We start from the raw sequence: 21,250 nt of genomic DNA, 5'->3' as shown, positions 1-21,250 counted from the left end.
TATCATTTACTCAATTCATATTTTATGTATTTTGTATCTCTTTTATGAATGGTGTAAAGTTATTTACAATTGTTGTACCTTCCTAGAAATTTAATACTTTACCTTCAAATACTGAATCTCTTTATTTCTAAAGTTGATTTCTGTTTTAATGTCTACTTGGTCTGGTATATATCTGTATATCCGTATACATATTTTATGTCTGTATCTATGCACACACTAGCTTCCTTAAATTAGTATTTCCCTGATATTTCTCTATTCTCATTTAGGTTTTCTTTACTATTAAGTTCAGTATTTACCTTAGGTTGTAATTTATTATTCAATCTGTCTTTGATTTATAAGATTATCTCAAATATTATTGTGATTAATATTTTTACATATTTTTAAATTAACTAAAGTCCATAGTTTATTCAGATTTCCTTGTTTTTACCTAATGGCCTTTTTCTGTCCCAGGATCTTTTCCAGGATACCTCATTACATTTAGTTTTCTTATGCTCCTCTAGATTGCATATTTTTATAATTTTAGTTGTCTCAAAAATTTTATATTTTCTATATTCAATTTGCTACATTTGTTCTTAATTGAATTTTTGTTGAATCTGTTTATTTTGTTTTCCTTTCTTCCAGTATTTCTTTTAGTGATTTAGTCTATATGTACTGTTTATTTTCCTTTAGTGATTATCTTTGTATTTTTACCATAGATGTTTAAGGTTTAACCCTATCTGGGCCACCTTCTTCCCAGATCCCAGTGTTTACAACCCAATTAACTTTCTTGTAAAATACTCTTGTAAAATATTTCATTTCTTTACATTAGAAAGTAGTATGAATAATTTATTCAGAAAATAGTTGCTTTACTTTACCTTCCATTCCTTTTTATCAGTATTTTTTTTTTTTTTTTTTCGGCACGTGGGCCTCTCACTGTTGCGGCCTCTCCCGTTGCGGAGCACAGGCTCCGGACGTGCAGGCTCAGAGGCCATGGCTCACGGGCCCAGCCGCTCTGCGGCACGTGGGATCCTCCCGGACCGGGGCACGAACCCGTGTCCCCTGCATCGGCAGGCAGACTCTCAACCTCTGCGCCACCAGGGAAGCCCTATCAGTGTTTTTTGTATGTCGAAGTTTCCTTCAGAAATAAGCTCCCATTTAATTATAATTTTCTTTAAAATATATTTTAGTACAGTTCTCTCTATAGTAAACTCTGCCCACTTTTGTTTAGCAGTAAGTATTTATACCATTCCATTATTTCACTGTGATATATAATATATATGAAATATCTACAGGAAATATGGATGGAGAGTGTAATACATAGATACTGAACGAGCACCTGAATACTTTGCATTAAGGTCAAAACAATCCTTACCTCTGCCAAAGAATTTCTTTGTGTGTCCACTCTCAATATGCCTCCTTTTTCCAATCATCATGTAGAATTTAAAGGTATCATTTCAGTACTTTCTAGTCATCATAGTTTTAGTTTTACCTCCTATTTTCCCATCTTTATACAATATAGTTTGATTAACTGTGTTCTACTATTATATAATTGGCAATCACATGATTGATGTCATTTGTAACTTGGTCTTTCACCCAGCATTGTACTCGGAACATCCATCACCTTTTGAATGTAGCTATATTCCAATGGTTTTCATTGATTTTAGTATCAAGTTTATGAAAATTTCAGTTTATTTATGCATTGTTTGTGAAATGAAAACTTAAGTTTATTTCAGTTTATGACTGTAAAGACTCGTTTATTTATGAATTTTCTTGCACATGTTTCCTGCTGCACACGCACCTGAGTTTCACTTAGGGTGTGTGTGTACCAACAAGTGAATGTGCTGTGTCATGAGGTATACATGTATATATAACTTTGAGGATATCTTACTTAACTTTGGGTTTTCCTATGGTTGAATGGTCTTTTCTTGTCTTTTACACATTTGTCTGTCATTTCATTCACATTCACTTGTATGAATTATCAGGAATTTATCACCAATATGCTGGAAGGCTAGGATGTATGCTGATTCTTCAGTAAACTAAGTTTCTTCGGCATGAGACAAGTCTTATAGAGAGGACCTTCAGTGACCTAGTAGTTTAGGTAAAGGAGTAGGTGGGCTATTTCTGTTTCTTATGGGTGTACACCTTCCTGTTTGTGGACTTTACCAGTGTCAGAGGCCAATCTGTTTATAGTGGAACTTTCCCCGGAAAAGTTCTTCACTGAACCATGGGATAAAGTTCATTAGTTCCAAATTCCAGGCGCCAGTGAGGGCCATTGAATGAAATCAGCTGTGTAAGTGATCAGAGATGCCTACGGTTGCAGGGGGTTCTAATCAGTTACAGTGCCCGGGGTTTTTTTCCCTTTTATCCTGGACTGCTTTCAGTGATTCTTGTGGCTGAGCTCCACCTACCCCCATTGAAATGTAACTGATTGTTTTGTAAATCAGTATAGATGGATTATTTGGATTGTAGAGTCTGTCTTTAGTCATATATGCTTAAATAGCATGGGATGCAAATTTTCTCAGTTGCAGACCATTAGAAAAGTGTTATGATTTTGACAGAATACCTATACATTCAATAATCTTTCACATTGGTATAATAATATTTCAGATTTGGTATAATCCTGAGATGACATATTATTGTGGGGAGGAGAGTAAATCTGTGCTCTAAGTCTTGCCTAATGAAATTGAAATGAACTTCGTCAACTTCCCAGAATGGAAGTTTTTACTGCTAGTGAAAAGTGCTAGCAGTATCCAGTGCTATATGCTAAAGGCCAGTAGTGGCAAAAATTTTTTTAATTCTTTTTGATTTGTCAATCACTCTGGGAACAATGGTTTCCACTTCTGTTTAAACCTCAGTACTGTAATGTAAAGCTCTAATTACCTGTGACTTCCTCTAGCCAGACTACTTTTATTTTCTCGTTTGCAACATTTTACAACTTTGAAATGCTTTAGGAGTATAGGCAGTTCTGTTTATCACCAACATACATCACATCTGAGAACTGAGAACAAATTTATCCAATGATAAAGACGAACAAAAGAACAAAAATATTTAAAAGGCGTAAAACAAACTAACGGCCGGGTTAGTTCATTGTTTAATAAGCTCAGAATACACATTTGCAGAAAATTTAACTGGCTATAAAGTTACTTGTAGCTGATTGTGCATGATGTGGATCATAGAACGTCCATGGCCTGCCCCAGCTAATTGCACAGTACTGAGCATCCTTGGCTTTTAAGGTGGCACCATTGTCTGACTAGATGTGTAAATATCATCCATTTAGAGGTATTTGATTAGTATGATTCATGTCGCTGTGCAGAGGAATTGCTGTGTCATATCTGGAAAGGTGTCTATTGCAGTCAATGTCAAACGATACCCTCGAGAGTAGATTAGGGGCCAATATGGTGTATTTGTGAGGACTGGCGGTGTCCATTGCCGTGGGCTGTGTGCCCTGGATTTCCTTTTCTCACTTGACTGTAACTGGTGGAAAAGACACATTTGCCTGTTTTCCTTGGTCCCAAGTGCCGGAAACACTAGGTCTTGTTTTGGAGCCCAGTCTTGGATTATAAGTGGATTGCAAGTGTCTCAGAACACATAGATGTGTTATAAATTGTTTTCAATGTCTGAACTTAGAAGCTGATTTTGATCTTTTGAGTCTAGTGAGATACTGAAGAAAGATTTTACTATAATTTCCACTACCACACACCAAGTGCCTTCGGTCTGTAACTGTGCATCATATCTGGAACTGCCACTGCTGTTGGAGCCACTGCCATGTTTAGCTTATATAAGCCACCTTTTGCTGGCCAGGCAGGGCTATTATAAGATGACAGGTTTTCTTGAGTATCCCTGCATATGCTGTCTCCTTGATCAAGACAGTGATCTTCTGACCAGCTGCCTTTCCCCTTCCTATTCCTTTCTCCCCATCTCCTTCCCAGTGTATCAATAACGATCTAGATGGGCCAGGATAGCTATGTGGCTTCCAGTCATATACTCATCCTTACTTCCACTGTCTTAATGGTAGCATTTCCACGTTGAGAACATCCCTTAAAATCAAGAGAACTGTTACATTTATGTAGAATATCTATCCCCATCATCTCTTCAGCATAAATCTATCATTTATGACTGTTTGGGTATGTGTTAGCCCTAAAGAACCCACCAGAAATGTATGTGATTTGAGAGCATTTCCAAATCTAGTAAGAATATTCTTTCAACCTCACCCCAGGGGACTTCCTGGTACTGTAATGGCCTGTGCTCAGGACAGATGAAAGGCTTGACAGCTTGGTGTCACTTCTCCAACCCATCTTGACCAGTATATATGGCTTTCATTTCATGTGGATGAAACCCTTTATTCTTGTCCTGTTTATTGTCGAAGGAGGTAAGATCTGTGTACAGAGTGGGTACCAAATGTTTCGGGTGGATGCCAATCAAACGGTACCATGTCAGACAGGATAGGCTGCCAATAGTAAATACATGGTGTCCAGGAATAATTCCTGTTCACAGCCCAAACCTGAAAGTACCGTGGCTATTCTGTAGCCCAGTAGTGAGAGAGAATTTCTCCGAAGGGCAGACGAACAATTTCCTCGTTAGATTCTCTCTGGCCTGATATCCATGTCTACACGAACATGTGGCTCAGACTTGAACCACTGATTTTTCTGTCCCTTGGCCTGCAGGAAATTACATTTAGCTTTTGCCAAGGTGTCCATTCTGGGTAGTTTATTCTCCAGTTCCTAAACAGTTTTTCAGAGATTGTACCTGCCATGCAAGAATACGTTCAGTTGTCTCTGCTAGCCTGTTTGCACTCTGTGGATGAACTGATTAATCTGACTTGGGTCACTATTTCATCATCTGGGCACTCTCAGGTCTTCATTTAAAAGCCGAGATGGCATCACAGTGGACCTAAGGGAAGAGGTAGCTTGCCCCACTGGATTTCAAGGGTATGTGTTGGAAAATGAGAATTCATCTTGGATAGGCCACTGTTTTATTATAGCTGTAAAGACTGTTAAAAGAAACAAAACAAAACAAAACAAAACCAGAAAACAAGACGCCAGGCCCCAAATGGAGTCCCTTATGCTAAACCTCACATCCCCAAACTGCGAGATTTACCTTAACTACACTTTTGGCTCTTCCAGAAATGGAATCTTAAACCAGTCAATCAGGAATCATCTGGCCAGCACCAGTTAGGTAATCTGCCCGATAGACCCCTGCCATCCCCTAAAGGAAAGTAACTTTGCAATAATCAGCCCACCTTTTTGCCAGTATAACTTCCTTGTTCCCACTCCCTTCTGCCTATAAAAGTCTTCCGTATTTTACAGCTCTTCTGAGTTTCTTTCTTTTCTTTTTTTTTTTTACTTTTTTTTCTTTTCTGGCCTTGCCATGTGGCATGCAGGATCTTAGTCCCCTGACCAGGGATCAAACCTGTGCCCCCTGCAGTGGAAGCACGTAGTCTTAACCACTGGACCACCAGCGAAGTCCCGTGGAGTTTCTTTCTAACTGTTAAATTGGATGCTGCCCAATTTGAATCCATTTTTGCTCAAATAAACTCTTAAAAGTTTTAATATGCCTCAGATTATCTTTTAACAAGACCTACTGCAGTAAGCCCCAATAGGTCTTTACATTCTCTTTCTCCACATCCATGTCATTAGACAGTGTGTTCATTGACCAGTGGTGCTTAGAGCATGAGGTTGGTTCTGAAAGTGACTGAGTGACGTTGAAGCCTTCATATCCAGCAAAACTTACATGGATCCATAATATGCTATCTGGATGAGACTTTATGACTTCATCAGGCTTTTGCCTAAGCATATCTCTAATTTCTTTCTTTTCTTACTCATTGTAAAAACATATCTCGGTAAATCTTGGAGTGACTAAACCGGTCTCGATCACAGGGGTTTTTCTATCTATAGTTATGGCCACCAGCAGAAGGGAAGTCGTTCTTATCTTCTCGAAAGTATAGGTGGGTGAACAGCAAGCACAGTAAACTTTGCTTCGTATTGCAAGACCACCACTTGCCACTGATGGAACCTTTCAGGAGTCTCAACAACAGTGGTCAAAAACCTTTTGCCCTCACTGTCACTGAAGACTTTACTGAACAACTCTGCTTCTGCATACCATACCTGGCCAGGTGATCCATAGGACCCATCTGCCTTTACAGCCACAAGGGCATTGTGACCTTGTCTCGTCTTGTCTGCACGGAGACTCATGATGTGTCTAGGTGGCCTTCATTATACTTATTTATAATTTCTTTCTGACTTGCTGAGTTTTTGAATTTGAGTGATGCTGCTACACCTGATTAAATGTGTAAAATAGGTAGAACGTTTACGTTGCCACAGACAGTCTTCCCTTCCCTCATCCGAGGCGATCCCATAAATATCTAAACTCCTAATTTCTGTCACAACACATTCATTGTACTATTAAGTTTATAACACAGTGTCAACATGCTTTCCAAAATGGTTGTAATATTGTGCATTCCATCCAGCTCTGTATACCAGGGGCAGGTGTTCTGAATTCTCATCACTTTTGTTACTGCCCATCTTTTTATTTTAGTCATTTCAGTTTGTGCTGGTATCTCATTGCAGTTTTAGTTTGTATTTTCCTGATGACTAATTATATGGGACAGTATTTCATGTGATTATTGGGCACTCAAATGTTTCCTTTTTAAAATGTCTGTTCAAATATTTTGCAAAGTTTAATGGGGTTGTTTGCCTTTTTATTATATACTTACAAGAATTCTTAATATAAACTATATACAAGCCTTTGCCAGGTTTTCTCCCAGTATGTGGCTTGGCTTTGTGTTTTCTTAATGACATCTTTCAGAGAGTCAAAGTTTTTAATTTGATGAGGTCCAGTTTATAATTTTCTTCTTTGACGTATTATGCTACTTGTAGCCTATCTATCCTAAATTGGTGAAGCTTCCTTGTAAATGTTCTTCTAGAAGTCTACAAATTTTAGTTTTTTATGTGTATGTGTATGATCCATTTTGAGTAATTTGTGGCACTTTGTAAGTTAAGGATCAAAGTATATTTTTCTCCATAAAGATATCCAATTGTTCTAGACCCATTTGTTGAAGAGACTGTCCTTCCCCCATTGAATTACTTTGGTACATTTACTGAAAAACAATTCATGACATACTTTGTGTTCCAATAATCTACGTATCTATCCAATACCAGGTCTCCTTATCCTAATGCACAAAATCAGGTAAAATGTATCTTCATGTTTGGTTACTTCTTTCTCAAATAGATTTGGCTATTTTAGGTCTTTATATTTCTATATAAAATTTTAAATCAACTTTTCCATTTCTACCCACCCCCTAAAAAAAAAACTCTTGAAATTTAAAAAAAAATCTTAAGATGGGGCTTCCCTGGTGGCGCGGTGGTTGAGAGTCCGCCTGCCAATGCAGGGGACGCGGGTTCGTGCCCCGGTCCGGGAGGATCCCACATGGAGCAGAGCGGCTGGGCCCGTGAGCCATGGCCGCTGCGCCTGCGCGTCCGGAGCCTGTGCTCTGCAACGGGAGAGGCCACAACAGTGAGAGGCCCGCTTATCGCAAAAAAAAAAAAAAAAAAAAAAAAAAAAAAATCTAAAGATGAATTTATGGAGAATTGAATAGTATACATAATGTGATTTTCAAACCATGAACATGGTATATTGTTCCATTTATTTAGGTGTCTGTAATTACTTAAATTTAACCCTAAGTAGTTCATGTTTTTGAATATTATTGTAAAATTGCATATTTTTTAAAAATAATTCAATTTTCAGTGCATTAGGCAAGTATATAGAAATAAAATTAAATATTGAAAGTTGCTGATTCCTCCTGTAGTCAGCTTAACATTACTTTGAATGACTGGTTTATATTTTGGAAAATACCTGCAAAATGCCTAAGTCAAAATTATCAAATAACCAATAAATATCTGAAAAAGAGTATGCTTATGGTTTTTATTCCAGAAATAGAGAAATGTTTCAGTATTTTTCAACATATATCATTAAAGTAACAGAGATTAAAATTACAAGATATTAAATATTGAAGAAACATTTGATAAAATGTTTGGACAACTAGGAGTAAAAGAATGTTCTTTGATTTCTCAAATTTCTCAATGATAAACCACAGTTACCTATTTGACAAAGTCCTTGCTTCCAGTCGCATGATGGAATTCCATTTTAAACTACATGTCATAAAAGGTCAATTTCTAAGCCTGGTATTTAGTCTAGATTTCCATTATACATTGAGTACTGTCCTAATATGTTCTGCACTGTAGTAGACCTTCTCTTTTGATTCTAGGTTTTAGAGATTTCCCTTTAACGTCATTGATTTTTGTTTTATTTTCCCCAATGTTAATGTTTACTGTGTGTTTAATCTTCCATCTTCACTAAATTCTCTTGATAGTTTTCATTAAAATATTTATATTGTGAAGCGTAACACATTCTTAATAATGAAACATGAAAATTAAAAAAGAAAGAATATCTGATTCCTGTAAATATTACAAAGTGTTATATAGTAATAGAATTGGGGATATACTTTAATAATATGCAGTTAATGTAATTGAAGACATTATATTTAATTTTATATAGGACATTATATGAGTATCCAGGTATAATAAAATATCAGGAATAAATTATTATTCTATAAACACAACTGATAATTTAATTTTGGGGGGAAAAGATACATTATTATAGTTACTTTTACAACATACTATTTGAAATATTTAATGTCAAATAAAAATGCATATATACACACATATATGTATATATATAACACAAAACTTTTACACACACACTGTACCTTCACATATTTACTGGGCTTAGGGTGGAGGAAAGTTTTATACATAAACTTTTAGAACAGATCCCAAAGAAAGTTGGCAGTTGTCAGATTTCACAATATCATAATAACAAAACAACTTTTTTAAAAAACCTGCCAAAATAGAAATAAATTGCATGACAAATTGTAAAACACTGTAAAATGTATTAGTGGCTAGGGTTTAACATCATCAATATAAAAGTGCTTACAAATAAAGGAAATAAACAGAAGAATACTTCAACAAAAAGTATGCATAAAAGTATAAAATAAACCAGATTGTGCAGATATGTAAAATGTTCAGCACATTAATAAAACTAATAAAATTGAAACAGATATAAACACTTAGTAATTTGTGCCCATCCACTTATTTTAAAATATTATCAGTCTTAACATCACTCTTACACTGAATAGATAACTATCCAGAAAGAAGGAAATAGTGTATATTATGAAGAGCCTTAATTTTTTAAATTCTTTGACCTAATAACTTCTAGAATCAATCTTTCATACACAATCTTAGAGCTAAAAAAAATGACAAAAAATTTCTTTGAAATGTCATTTACAACAATAATATGCTGTTGTAATTTAGAAACCTCTATTTTGTCACATCCAAAAATTATTATATATTCACAGAATGATATCTTGAAGAGACTTGATACAATGGATAAGTACTTATGATGTAGTAAGTGAAAAAAAACTCAAAATTTACAATCCTATATTTATGAACACAAAGATTGAAATAAATTGCATTACATTTTTTTTTTTTTTTTTTTTTTTTTTTTTTTTTGCGGTACGCGGGCCTCTCACTGTTGTGGCCTCTCCCGTTGCCGAGCACAGGCTCCGGACGCGCAGGCTCAGCGGCCACGGCTCAGGAGCCCAGCCGCTCTGCGGCACGTGGGATCTTCCTGGACTGGGGCACGAACCCGTGTCCCCTGCATCGGCAGGCGGACTCTCAACCACTGCGCCACCAGGGAAGCCCTGCATTACATTTTTAACAGTTCTAATTCTTCAGCATGGAATCGTGAATAATTTCATTGCCATCCTTTTTTCTATATCAAAATATATTAAGTTTAGATATATATATTAAGTGGTGTTAAAAATAGATACAGAAGTAAAAATTATACTGTGATTGTAATTAACTTAGAGGCATACTCTAGTATATTATGACAATAAATAAAATGATTTACTTGATTGAAAATTCCTTTTATTTAAATTGATTGCATTTGCTTTTTAGCAATGCTCTCATAAAAAATGCTGTGATGCCGTAACATGTTCTCTGATTGGAGATGCAGAGTGTGGTACAGGACCATGCTGTGACAGAAAAACTTGTCAGGTAAGTTTTCAAAATATTGCCTTATTTTCTTTCATGGAATTTTTGCGTTCTTGTGGGTGGGTTTTGTAGCTTTTTTTTTTTCCCCTTTTATTTTTACTCATGTTTCAATTTATATTACTTTATGTACTCGATTCATACACAGTTGATTTCAGAACTGAGAGAAGGTCCTTAGATCTTTTTCAACCTCTTTCGTAGTGCTGCCTCTTACTGTATTGTTTCAGTCTCTACTCAAGACCCATCCTGTTATTGCATTTAAGAACAATTCCAGATAATTTGGGTGCTATGAGTTCCTCTTGGTCGTGCCTGAATGTAGCTCTTCATGATTGAACGACTGATGACAAAATTATGAATAAGCCACCCAACACACACTTGACATGCAATATTTGAATAACCAGACAATAATAATAAAAATCCCTCATTTGGAAAGTAGCAGAAAAGGAATCCGTAAAGAATAGCCAGCAATATGTAGCAAATCTAATAGTGAAGATTAGCTCTGGCAAGACCCTGGAAGTGACTGACTGAACCCTTGACTTCCCTTGGGAAGTTTTCCATTCAATTTTCCTTTATAGCCACATCTGATAGGAGACTGGGTAAAAAATCTCTGTTCTAGGGATTGCTTCTTTGTAGCGACTCACCTTTTTTGTGTCACTCTCAGGTGTCTATGACCAACGTAAAGACTGATTAATGAGAGGTTTTGCTGCCAAGTTTGTTTTTTCTTTGTCCATGAACATCATTTTACTTTGCTCTATGCGTGTTCTTTTTCACTCAGTGGGCTAGTTTTTAAAGTCAGTGGTCGTTTGTTTCAAGGTACATGAATGTAGAGGCCGGCCTAGGGTTTCCACTTCTTAGCAATAAACCTTGCTGCCCTTTCCTTCACCAGAGCTCTCATCTTAGTCTTTGTCTCCAAATCAGTGGGACTGAGCAGTCAGACTTTACTAAGCAGTCCATTGCCCTCTACCTACATCTCAAAGGATAATTCTTTACAACAGAGGTAATTGCTCCATTTGGTCAAATGAAAATTCATAGTATAAGTTACTAGGGAGGGCTTCAGGGTAACAGCTAAATGTACTATGTTAGTTCACATTAATCTTATTGTGTATTAGAGCATAGAATTTGGCTTTTGCTGTCATTTAAAGGTTCACAGGTGCCTTACACCCTGCTCTCTTATGGGTGGCCATAAGCTGAAAAGGCTTTCTATTTTCTTCTCTGTCCACTTTCAGTTAGGCTAGTTTCCACTGACTTTTGTCCGCAATTTAGTGATCTGATCCAGTGTTTTTCTTACAAATTTTCATTTTAGATGGACACAAGTCCAAGTGCAAAGACATTGAAGACCAAGAGTTTAACCAGCTGTTTTTCTGACACATAACAGTGATTAATATGTTTTTAGCCAGTACCCAGACATTCCTATATGAAATTTAAGAAACTGTGATTGGTACTGCATAACACCAGTTATTATGGGTCAGTTGTATCTTGATGAACAGCCAAGCAAAGAATAACAAAGAAACACTTATGAAGCTTAAGTAAGGCATGAGTCAGTCTAGCTTTGTGCTCAGGTGAATCTTTGTTTGGAATAGGAACAACGGGATTCTTATTCTACATCTGTTGGCCATCCTTGCCTTTTTGTTGGCAGTTCTCAAACAAGCTTTTCCTGTAGGCAGTACAGCTCGCTCATTGCAGTTCCTGGCTTTTCTAGTCCATAGTGTGTGATGTTGCAGAAGAGCAGGGGGATCCTCTGTTTCCCAACATCCATCTCCACCCGTGGTAGTGGCAGAAACGCTGACCCACCACGACATTCTAAGTTAAATTCCCGCCACTGTGTCTAGGGAGACGTGTTCCGATTATCATCCTGAGTCAGCAGCAGTTTCATGTGATTTATAAGCTCCTCATCGTGGAAGTGGAGTTAGTCCTGAAAGGAAAATTACTTGAAATGCGAAAAGGATAAAGATGTCCGTTAAGAAACATTTTAGAAAGATGGCAAAGACGGGCATCTGAGTTAGTTAAAATATTTCAGGAGTGCAACTAATCAGTCCCCAAGAATCAGAAGCTGGAAAACAAATACATGTAGTTTTATATCAGATATTTTCTATTTATCTTGAAGTAAATATTCAGGATAACCAGAGCCTTTTAACTAATGAGAACTTTCACCAGAGCCATTGTTTTGAATTGAAGTGCAAATCGCACAATAAAGAATTAACCGTTTTCAAGCGAACAATTCAGTAGCATTTAGTGCGTTCACAGTGTTGAGCGACCAGCTCAACGTGGTTCCGTAGCAGGTTCCTCATCCGAACAGGAGACCCCGACCCGTTACGCACTTGCCTTCCTTTCTCCCTTCCCCTCAGTCCCTGGCAACCAGCCATCTGCATTCTGCCTCTGTGGATTTACCTACTCTGGACTTTTCATATAGGTAGAACCATATTGTGTCTGGTTTTCTTCACTCAATACAATGTTTTGAAGTTTCAGTCACCTTGTAGCATAAACCAGCACTCTATTCCTTTATGTGGCTGAACATATTCCATTGTCCATACGGCAGTTTGTTTATCCATTGATGGACATTTGGCTTCTTTCCGATCTATTCCACCAGAACGTTTAAGTAAATTCATAATTTAACTTTACTTACAAGTGTATTAATAATGGAAATGATAGTTACAAATACAATCCTCCTATTTAAATGTGTATATTTTGTTTTACTACTTTAAAAACAAATATTTGGTTTTCTTTGTCTCGCAGATAGCTGAAAGAGGACATATATGTAGGAAAAGCACGGATATGTGTGATTTTCCAGAATTTTGCAATGGGATAGCTGAGTTTTGTGTACCTGATATGAAATCTGCTGATTTAGAACTGTGCAATAATAAAACTGCCTTTTGCTATCAAGGAGTATGCCAAGATACAGATAAACAGTGTGCGGAGTTGTTTGGAAAATGTAATGGTTGTATTTATTTTCTGAGGTTTATTTTTAAACTATATTTGTTTCTTAAGTTAGTAATGCACCCTATAGCCATAATAATAATTATTGCTTAAATCTAAATTTGGAGATAAAATTGCAAAACAAAGCATCTTTGACCTATTTCGGGAGGTAAAATAGATCTAGTAAGTACGAGACAAAAAGAATAGGATATTAGTCAAGTTTCAGGTCATTGGTGGAAATGGAGTAGACTATTAGAATTACAGATAAGTGAGCAAATGATTGTTTTACTTCTTAATCATTTCTGGACGATAATAACAATTTCTATTCTCGAGTAGGTAGTTTTTAGTTAAGTGTTTCTTCTTCATATATAGCCAGTAGATGGCACCAAGTATTTATAATAGATGACACTGGATGGGCTTTGTTGTCTAAATGTCTTTGTATAAATTTACCACGTTTTTAATTTTTAATGTTTTTTTTAAGATGAGTAATTGAAACTTTATTTATATTTTCAGTTTCGAAGGGGGCTTCTGCTCTGTGTTCACAAGAAGTGAATATGCATACAGATGACTTTGGAAACTGTTATGGTCATTTTTGTAATTATCGGTGTGTATTTAGAAAAATATACATTTTCCAAATACACTGTATGTGTATGTGTGTGTAATGCAAAGAATAACTTAATACAAATGAGAGATGAATATAGTATACAAAGATAAATTTATATGGTACACTTCGTAAGATGGTGTATTTTTTTAAAATTTTTTAAAACATCTTTATTGGAGTATAATTGCTTTACAATGGTGTGTTAGTTTCTGCTGTATAACAAAGTGAATCAGCTACACATATACCTATATCCCCATATCTCCTCCCCCTTTCATCTCCCTCCCATCCTCCATATCCCACCCCTCTAGGTGGTCACAAAGCACCGAGCTGATCTCCCTGTGCTACGCGGTTGCTTCTCACTAGCTATCTATTTTACATTTGGTAGTGTATACATGTCCATGCCACTCTCTCACCTCGTCCCAGCTTACCCTTCCCCCTCCCCGTGTCCTTAAGTCCACTCTCTACATCTGCATCTTTATTCCTGTCCTGCCCATAGGTTCTTCAGGACCATTTTTTTTTTAAAGATTCTATTTATGTGTGTTAGCATACGGTATTTGTTTTTCTCGTTCTGACTTACTTCACTCTGTATGACAGACCCTAGGTCCATCCACCTCACTACAAATACCTCAGTTTTGTTTCTTTTTATGGCTGAGTAATATTCCATTGTATATATGTGCCACATCTTCTTTATCCATTCATCTGTCGACGGACACTTAGGTTGCTTCCATGTCCTGGCTATTGTAAATAGAGCTGCAGTGAACACTGTGGTACATGACTCTTCTGGAATTATGGTTTTCTCAGGGTATATGCCCCATAGTGGGATTGCTGGGTCGTATGGTAGTTCTATATTTAGTTTTTTAAGGAACCTCCGTATTGTTCTCCACAGTAGCTGTATCAATTTATATTCCCACCAACAGTGCAAGAGGGTTCCCTTTTCTCCACACCCTCTCCAGCATTTATTGTTTGTAGATTTTTTGCAGATGGCCATTTTGACTGGTGTGAGGTGATATTGTCACCTTATTTTTGATAAAGGTGGCAAGAATATACAATGGAGAAAAGACAGCCTTTTCAATAAGTGGTGCTGGGAAAACTGGACAGCTACATGTAAAAGAATGAAATTAGAACACTCCCTAACAGCATACACAAAAATAAACTCAAAATGTATTAAAGACCTAAATGTAAGGCCAGGCACTATAAAACTCGTAGAGGAAAATATAGGCAGAAAATTCTATGGCATAAATCACAGCAAGATCCTTTTTGACCCACCTCCTAGAGAAATGGAAATACAAACAAAAAGAAACAAATGGGACTTAATGAAACTTAAAAGCTTTTCCACAGCAAAGGAAAAGATAAGACGAAAAGAGAACCCTCAAAATGGGAGCAAATATTTGCAAATGAAGCAACTGACAAAGGATTAATCTCCAAAATTTACAAGCAGCTCATGCAGCTCAATAACAAAAAAACAAATAACCCAATCCAAAAATGGGCAGAAGACCTAAATAGACATTTCTCCAAAGAAGGTATACAGATTGCCAACAACACATGAAAGGATGCTCAACATCACTAATCACTAGAGAAATGCAGATCAAAACTTCAATGAGATATCACCTCACACCAGTAAGATGGTGTATGTTCTGAATAGCTTTGGTGTTATGCTCTGAATAACATTGTGAATTATCCTCATGTTTTGAACTGTTATTTAAACAATATATTGTGTCTCTAAGTGACATATGGGTAAATTTTTCTGTCTTATATTACAGGGATATCTATTGTGGAAAGTTAGTTTGTCTCTGGACACGTACAGAAGTAGCGCCATTTAAAAATTTTGATACTCAGTATACTTTCCTTGGAGGCATTGTGTGTGTAAGTGCACATCTAAGAAATTCGACACCAATAACCCTCCTAGACGATTATACCTATGTAAAGAATGGCACTATGTGTGGTCCAAATAAGGTAAACACAAATTCTTCTTGATTCTATACATGGTGTGTGAGTGTCTTAGTGTCTGTGTGTATGTGTTTGTGTATGAGAGAGAGAGAGAGAGAGAGAGTGCACTTAAGATTTTTAATTTGTAATTGTTACCAATTTTGGCTACTGTGTCATGATCTTAAGCCTTAAAGGTCAAAATTTCTATTGATCAAAGGAACACTTGCTTTACTTTTTTTTCATTTTTCATTATGAATTTTACCATAGATATTTAAAGTTGTTTTCTCAAGTAAGAGAGTTGAGTTGTTTTACTTAAGTAAGATACTTGAGTATCTTACTTAACCTCTTCGTTAGGCCGGCATCTGTTCTGCAATAATTTGTGTAAAACAAGGAAGAGAAAACAATCAAATAATATACCCCAAAAGCAGGTTAGAAAAACCTGAATAATAAGAACAACAAAGAGAATTAATTTGATTGTAAAACAGGTAAAATATTTATTTGCTCATTAGCCTACTTCCCTAATTCTTTCTCCAAAAGCACAATATACTTGTTAACAATTTGCTCTTTTTCAAGACACAAGAATAGAACAGAGTTTAAGCTTTATTTGTTTTTCTTTTTGTTAAACATTTGAAGAAACATAATAGATGATTTTAAACTAGTACCATTGAAAATTTAGTTGGCTAATGTAAAACAGTACACAGTTATCTCACATTTAAATTTAAATAATTTAAATGGAGGTATATTTTAAGAAAAGAAAAAAATAAGTGGACATTTATTTATTTATTCAGGTTAAATAAATAAATAATTAAGGTAACATCCTATATTTAGTGAGCATTTACTGTGTGCCAAACACCGCTTTTGTTCCTTCATCCGTAACAAGCTATTTCACCTTCATGACCTTGAGATAGTTATAATTACTATTCCAAATTCAAAGATGGATAAACTGAGGTAAAGAAGATTAAATACATTTCTCAAGGTCACCTTTCTTAATGCAACAGATAAGAGATATGGTCATTAAAGTTGGGGAAAAAATGTAAAAATGACAGGAACACTGATATTGAGCATGGATCACTGGGCTCTGTGAGTAAAGTAGTTCTTGTACCGAATGTTGGCTCTGTCAGTCAGTGGTGGTGTGACCTTAAAAGTATACATTTAATTCTCATCAAATATAAAATGAGGATGCAAGTATCTCCTTCACAGGGTCAATATGAGTATATATTATAAAAATATATAGAAAGTGCAAAAACTGATCCTAGCCCATCACCAACAGTCAATACAAGCTGGCTATTGTTGTACTTACACCAATTAATATCGATAAATGCACAGTTCTGCTCCCTCAAGGGAAAACATGGTTTCTGATTCTCAAAATAAGATATTTGATAAGGTAACAACACATCATTTGACTCCAAGTTCTTTTATTAGAATGAGCAGATCTGAAATCCAGATTCATCTGAGGTATATCTATATATATTGTGCATCTAATTTTCATACCAAGTACAATTGTTCAACTCTTGACTTTAAATTTAAAATTTTTGTCATTGATGGTTGTTTTCACATTTTAGTTTTGTAACGGAGGATCTTGCACAGACGTCACTGTCAGCTCAGACGCAACTTGTGTCTCCAAAATAAAGTGCAATGGACATGGGGTATGTATAATGGTTACTCTGTTTTTAAGTATAGTTATTTTGATCCATGTCAATAACATTTTTCAGTATAATATTGCTTAAAATTATTTGAGGTGTAGAAATGTATTTGGAAAACTGAAATCGAATAAGAAAAGCAGACTCCATTATTCATACGTATGTATGTGATTTATGTGTTCAATCAGATCATATAGGCTTCATGAGCAAATAATTTGCTTTGAACTTTGTACTAAAATTCAATAGGAAACAATCTATTATTATAATGTTAGATTAAGATTATGAAATTTTGGAAATGAGCTAATTAAGGATGACACATATACATTTATACATACATAAAAATATTGCTTATAATTGAGTGTATGTGTACTGATAAATATTTTAGCACTCACACAATATGTATTATACATATTACTTATAATCTCATATTTTTATGGGAGCAGATTTTCTTGTTCATTCTGATCTGCTTCATCCTTGAACAGCTTCAATGTGTTTCCCTGCATGTCTCTTCCTTACTATTTTTGAAAAGTTATCCACTGATGGACTTTCAGATAATGTTAAATTTTTACTTAACTGTTGTAACTAATGGTACAGCGGACACTGTTGTACATTCACCTTTGCACATTTATCTGACTTCTAAAATTGTTAGCAGTGAAATCTGATGAGCCAAATATATGTACCATTTAAATTTTCATTAATATTATATTGTCTTCAGTAAATATTATACCAGTTTTTGGTCTCACCTGTCATGTATAAAAATGCATATTTCCTCATATTCTGGTCAGACTAGTTTGTCTTTTTAATCTCTTCAAGCATGCTAAATCCATTGTTAACTTGCATTTCTTTAGTAATTAATTATACAGTCCTTAAGTATGTATGGTCATATTTTCCATTTGCATTTCTATTTGTCCATCCATTGTGAAATTATCTACCAGGTTATAGAAATTTTGGAAACTTTGTAAGTTTTTCCAAGCATGTCTTTGGCTTTAACTGTGTGGCTAGTGTCTCCTGCCACACTGATGCTTCCTATTTTATATAGTAATCCAGGAGAAAAGTGACCTGTGTCTATAAAAAAATTTTTCTCCCAGATCACTTACATGTCCTATTATTTACAGTTTCTTTTCTGTTTCTTTCCTCCCTTATTTAATTTTAATTAATTTCTTGTTAAGTTTTTCATGAACCTATTTCTAGATTCTCTATTGTGTTTCTGGCCCTGCTTTTAATTCACCCACCAGACCACATTTATAGATATTTTCTAGCCTTCCTATTTCTAGCCAAATAAATTTTGCTATCTATGTCTGATTAAGAATACTTCTCCCTTTTGTTTTTCCCCATTTTTTTTTTTTTTTGGTAAAAATTGGCTCTTATCATGGCTAATTTTTTTGAACTAGCACAATTCATAGTATATTTAAACTCCCACTATTTTATAATTTCTAGCTTCATAATTCCTATGCCTTTCTAGAATAAGGCATTTCAGTTGTATCAGAATGTTATATACTTTTATTTTAAAGTACAAGAGATAAATAAGAGAAAATCTCTGGGACATTTGAAAAGATATTGCATGAACATTATTATATTACTTTTTAATTTAAGAATTGCTTTCCACATTAATATAAAAAACTACCTATAATATACTAAATTATAGTACTTTAATAATTTACATTGACTAAAAATAGCAAATAATGCGTTTAATTTCTATCTTATACATTAAATGCACTTTTTAAATTTGGTTTTGGTTTTAGGTTTGCAATACTCTCCATAACTGTCACTGTGATGTTGGATATGCTCCTCCACAATGTGAACCAACGCCTTCATCACCAGGAGGAAGCATCAATGACGGGTTTTGGCTTACGTCAGGTTAGTATCCAGATCGCGGTACTCCAACAGAGCCTTGTGCACTTAGAGGAACAGTATACACCTCCACGGTCTGTGTGGCTATTGAGCACCTAGCAGGTGGATAGTGCAATCAAGGAACTAAAGTTTCCATTTTATTTCACTTTGTTTAATATAAATTTAAATAGTCACTTGTGATTAGTAGCTACTAAATTCGGCAGTGCAGCTCTAGATCATATTGCCAATCAAAATTTTGTATATGGTTTAAATTCAAATCTAGACATGAATACTTTAACAGATCTTCTCTTAATTTTAACAATGGTTTCCAGAACTTTTCTATTTGTATGAAAGAGTTTTCCAGAGAGGTGTAGTTAAATGATAGAATAAGTGATAGTTTTAGTATATAGTCTGTATAGTCCACGGATGTTAACTGTTGTGATGTGCTAGTTCACAACAGAGTTGCCTCTTTCAAGTTTTAACTCTACTATTGAAAGGTAAAAATAATAAAGTCTTCCACATCCAAAGTGTATGGATAGTAGATGGCACAAAACATTTTTTAATTTATTTGGTGAACATTCGTGAACAACTGTAGCATGTTTGATTTTTCTTAACTTCACAATGTGAAACTCTCAGAACACTGTAATGCCATTAAGGTCTTTCCATCATTTGTGTTCTGTTCTGTGCTTCTGTTTTTATTTATTTTATTTATGTATATGTTGTAAACCTGACAATACAGCATTGGATTTGCCTTAAAATAACCAATGAAATGTTAAAGAATTTTAATGTAAATATTTACATTTATCCCAACCTATTTACCGTTTTCTAGGGCTTTTCAACTCCTCCAGCACATTCAAATTTCTTTGTGGGTCATATCCTTTCAACCTGTAAAACTCTCTTTTGTATTTCTTTTTGTGTGTCCCTTGTAGTGATCAGTTGTCTCAGCTTTTGTCTTTAAAATGTTTTCATAATGTCTTAATTTGTGAACAGTATTTTCACTGGAAGTAGAATTGTTTCTTTCAGCAATTTAAAGATGTAGTCCCATTGTATCCTGGTTTCCATCTTGTGGTGAGAATGCAGCCGTCATTCTTATTACTCACCCCAATAATATGATGCTTCTTTCGTTCCTTGTCTGAGTTTCAGACTTACTTTATATCTTTGATTTTCCATAGTTGCACTATGGTTTACCAAGATGTGTTTTTCTTTGAATTTATCTTGCTTGGTTTGGCTGAGATTCTTGAGTATATAGGTTGGTATATTTCTGGAAATTTTGAAAAAATTATTAGTCATTGTCTCTTTTTTAATATTTATTTTTTATTAAGAATATTTTGCTTTTTAAAAAATTTACACACAGCAGCCTTCACTCTGTGGTATTTAGTTCTATGAGGATTGAAAAATGTATGTATTCCGTTCCCACCACCACAGTCAGGATACACAACAGGTCCATGTCTCAGATCTTCCCTCTGGCTGCTGCCGTTTGTCTTCATTTCCCGCTGCCAGTTCCTTGCAACCAGTGACCTGGTCTCTGTCACCATAGATTTGCCTTTTCCAGAATGTCCTCTACAGCATACATGCATTTGAGATTCATTCTCATTGACATATGTTTTAATAGTTCATTCTTTATTACCGTTAAGCAACCTTCTGTTGAAAAGATGAACTATATAGTTTGTTTATCTATTCACACATTGTAGGGTATTTGGGTTGTTTCTAGATTTTGGCAGTTCTGAATAACGCTGCTGTAAACATGTGCACATAGGCTTTCGTGTGTATTTAAGTTCTCACTTTTTGATGGGTAAAGACCTGGGAGCTTTTGTCTATATATAAGTTCTCACTATAATACCTATAAGTGAGATAGCTGGATCATTTACTCGGTATATTTTTTTTAATGAGTGTATTTTTTAATTTTTTAAGAAACAGCCAAACTATTTTCCAAAGTGGCTTTACCATTTTCCTTCCCTCCATTCATCTGTGAGAGTCCCAGTTACTCTGCACAGATGATCCACGCTTCACAAACATTTGGTATTGTCGTTTTTGGTGGTTTTGTTTGATTGATTTTTTTTGCCAGCTTTAGATGTGTAATGATATCCTACTGTTATTTTTAGTTAGCTTATTATGTTGAAATAATTATACACTCATAAAGAGTTGCAAAAAAATTTAGAGGGCAGTCTTACGAATCCTTTACTCAGCTTCAGTCAATGTTAACATGTTTCAGTACTACAGTAGAATATCAAAACCAGGAAATGGACATTGTTGAGATA

General features: G+C 35.3%; 1 protein-coding gene across 5 annotated transcripts in view; it reads left to right on the top strand.

Annotated features, from left to right (window-relative positions):
* The window catches only part of LOC131747429 (A disintegrin and metallopeptidase domain 3-like), a 90,776-nt gene that overhangs the window by 49,363 nt on the left and 20,163 nt on the right, over nucleotides 1–21,250 (top strand). For all 5 annotated transcript variants that reach the window (XM_067022796.1, XM_059049257.2, XM_067022794.1 and 2 more), the window contains 6 exons: nucleotides 9,990–10,088; nucleotides 12,816–13,011; nucleotides 13,509–13,599; nucleotides 15,357–15,549; nucleotides 17,085–17,168; nucleotides 18,905–19,019. In XM_067022796.1, coding sequence (XP_066878897.1) covers nucleotides 9,990–10,088; nucleotides 12,816–13,011; nucleotides 13,509–13,599; nucleotides 15,357–15,549; nucleotides 17,085–17,168; nucleotides 18,905–19,019 — 778 coding nt within the window. The remainder of the gene's footprint in view (nucleotides 1–9,989; nucleotides 10,089–12,815; nucleotides 13,012–13,508; nucleotides 13,600–15,356; nucleotides 15,550–17,084; nucleotides 17,169–18,904; nucleotides 19,020–21,250) is intronic.

The sequence above is a fragment of the Kogia breviceps genome, chromosome 20, assembly GCF_026419965.1.
Source record: "Kogia breviceps isolate mKogBre1 chromosome 20, mKogBre1 haplotype 1, whole genome shotgun sequence".
In the NCBI taxonomy this organism is placed as follows: Eukaryota; Metazoa; Chordata; class Mammalia; order Artiodactyla; family Physeteridae; genus Kogia; species Kogia breviceps.
The sequence above is the reverse complement of the archived record's forward strand: the minus strand, read 5'-3'. Positions and strand labels throughout refer to the sequence as shown.